Source organism: Brassica oleracea, chromosome C8 (genome assembly GCF_000695525.1).
Source record: "Brassica oleracea var. oleracea cultivar TO1000 chromosome C8, BOL, whole genome shotgun sequence".
In the NCBI taxonomy this organism is placed as follows: Eukaryota; Viridiplantae; Streptophyta; class Magnoliopsida; order Brassicales; family Brassicaceae; genus Brassica; species Brassica oleracea.
In genome coordinates this window covers 29,182,553-29,185,141 of record NC_027755.1, presented here as the reverse complement: position 1 = coordinate 29,185,141, position 2,589 = coordinate 29,182,553, and the positions used below count along the sequence as shown (strand labels likewise).

General features: G+C 30.8%; 1 protein-coding gene across 1 annotated transcript in view; it reads left to right on the top strand.

Moving 5' to 3' along the window:
* The window catches only part of LOC106309127 (extensin-2-like), a 2,247-nt gene extending 1,153 nt beyond the window's left edge, over positions 1-1,094 (top strand). The window contains exon 2 of the mRNA XM_013746194.1: positions 975-1,094. Within this exon, the coding sequence (XP_013601648.1) occupies positions 975-1,094 (120 nt within the window). The remainder of the gene's footprint in view (positions 1-974) is intronic.
* The last annotated feature ends 1,495 nt before the right edge of the window (positions 1,095-2,589 follow it).

The following is a 2,589-nucleotide window of genomic DNA, read 5'->3' as shown; positions in this document are numbered from 1 at the left end:
CTCCACCACCATATGTTTACAGCTCACCACCACCACCACCATACTACTCACCTTCCCCTAAGGTGTACTACAAGTCTCCTCCACCACCATATGTCTACAACTCTCCACCCCCACCACCATACTACTCTCCATCCCCTAAAGTAGACTACAAGTCTCCTCCACCTCCATATGTCTACAGTTCTCCACCACCACCTTATTATTCTCCTTCTCCAAAAGTTGAGTACAAATCTCCACCACCACCAGCTACATATTACTGAAAACCAGTAAATGCGACTCTTAAATGAGCTATTGAATGTTATGTGATTTCATATTTCATTTCTTGTTATAACATGTATGCTATCAATTTTAATTTTCTTGGGAATGTCTTAATAAATTGGTTATAATTCCTTCATATGGTTTTGTGTGTTTTCTGTTATTAACTCTCTGCAAAGATTGCTTGTGGTCTATTTGTAGTCATTTGCAAATTGCGATTATGAATTGCTTATTCTTGACATGGTAGTTTTGAACAACTACGTAATCCTGGTTACATACGTTTTGTATATGGATTGCAAAGATTTTTTGAAATTCTATTGTAGTCTTGTTCGGAAACATGATTATGCATGCAACAAAGTCTAGCGCCAGAAAACTGACAATAAATCTTCAGTTTGACTGAAAATATATTGACGTCGATAAAGTCATAAAACTACATGGCTTCATTGCGTCAAGCTCCCGAAAATGTAAACGTAGTGAATAGTGATACGGTAGATCTTTTAATCATCCACCATTTGTGTTGAGATACAATGACAAACGTAAATGTAAGACGTAAGCTTGTGGGAAGAGGCTGTTCTATACAGTAAATTAGACAATGATGAATGTATGGAGATAAACTACATATATCTTGAAGGCTTGAAACTGTGAAATGGAAAGGAGAGAAGAGCCAGCAAGGTCCTTTTGGGCTAATGATGCTTACGAGCTGTGTATATGTTCTTTTACAGATATGCATGGTGAGGTATCAGAGCTTTGGAAAGACACATCGCATAATGTGTAAGACAAGCCAGGTTCTTGAAGTTCCATTTCATAATTATCCCCAGACTCCTGAATCCTCCCTTGCATGATACTTCACAGGCCCTCATGATACCTCCATTGCATATGTGGGAAACAGAAAAATAAGCCTTGCAGGTTATTTCAACTTAGCCGTGAGGACATGTCTGGTCCAGAACATAATTAAGTTACTCAGTCCATCGATTCAAACGCCCAATATGAAAGGACATTTAAAACTTTCAGTCGATTTTTTTAATGTATGTATAAACAATTTTTTTTGGCAAGTATAAAAGAAAATCAGTCACACCAAGTCGTACACAATAATTCTATATATATTCCTCTTTAAAATAGAGTAACTTTATTATATAGTTAGATTTGCTCCAATAGTTATGGAGTGAAAAAGTAACATTACTCTATATTTCACTCTATTTTAGAGTAACTCTATTATAGAGTGAACTATTGGAGCAAATTCAACTCTAAAATATAGTTACTCTATTATACAGTAAAAAATAGAGAGAATTATTGCATACCATTGGAGATGCCTTTAGGTCGCTAATCTTGAACGGTAAATCCTACGCAACTTGTCCAATCAAAGCAGAGATTGACAGGGAAAATGGTCATTTTCGGCCTCAACAATTTCCATCGTGCCTTTTCATATCCAAACAAAATATAAGTGTTAAATACGACCTAAACTAAAATCTAATTTGAATTGTAGACCTGAACTTTCAATTGTGTGCATAAAACTATCTTGACTAATATTACGTTAGTCAACCGTTATCTTAAACAAAACGACGCCATTTTGTAATAGAAGAAATCTTGAAAAAATAGCACTTGCTGCGGATTGAACCTTGGTCCCGCGGATAACAAGCAAACTTACTTACCACGTTGTGCTACGACAATTCTTTTGTTTGCTTATTAGATTTAAAATATATGTATATTAGGATCCGTATTTTCTAAAATAAAATTATTTTGGTTTACACATTTTATTTAATATAAATTATAATTGCATCAGTAATTTATGTATTTTAAGTTTTTTACACTTTTATACATGTGATAAAATTGAAAATGATATTTTATAAATTATTCAATCTAATTTTAAAATGACATTTCTCAAATAGTTATCTAATTTCAAATATTTAAATTTAAAGAATCTATATATAACAGTGGTTACAATTTTTTTTTCTTAAGAAACAAAATTTAGTTTTTAAAATAAACACTTTAAATAAATCTAAATAAAATTATATAAAACTTAAAATACATAGATTATAGATGTAATTTATAGAACCTAAAGTAAATCTATGTATTTTGAGTTTTATATGATTTTATTTAGATTTATTTACAGTGTTTACTTTAAAATTTAAGTTTTTTGTTTTAAGAAAAAAAATTGTAACCACTGTTATATGTAGATTCTTTAAATTTAAATATTTGAAATTAGATAACTATTTGAGAAATGTCATTTTAAAATTAGATTGAATAATTGATAAAATATCATTTTAAATTTTATCACATGTATAACAGTGTAAAAAAACTTAAAATACAGAAATTACTGATGCAATTATAATTTGTATT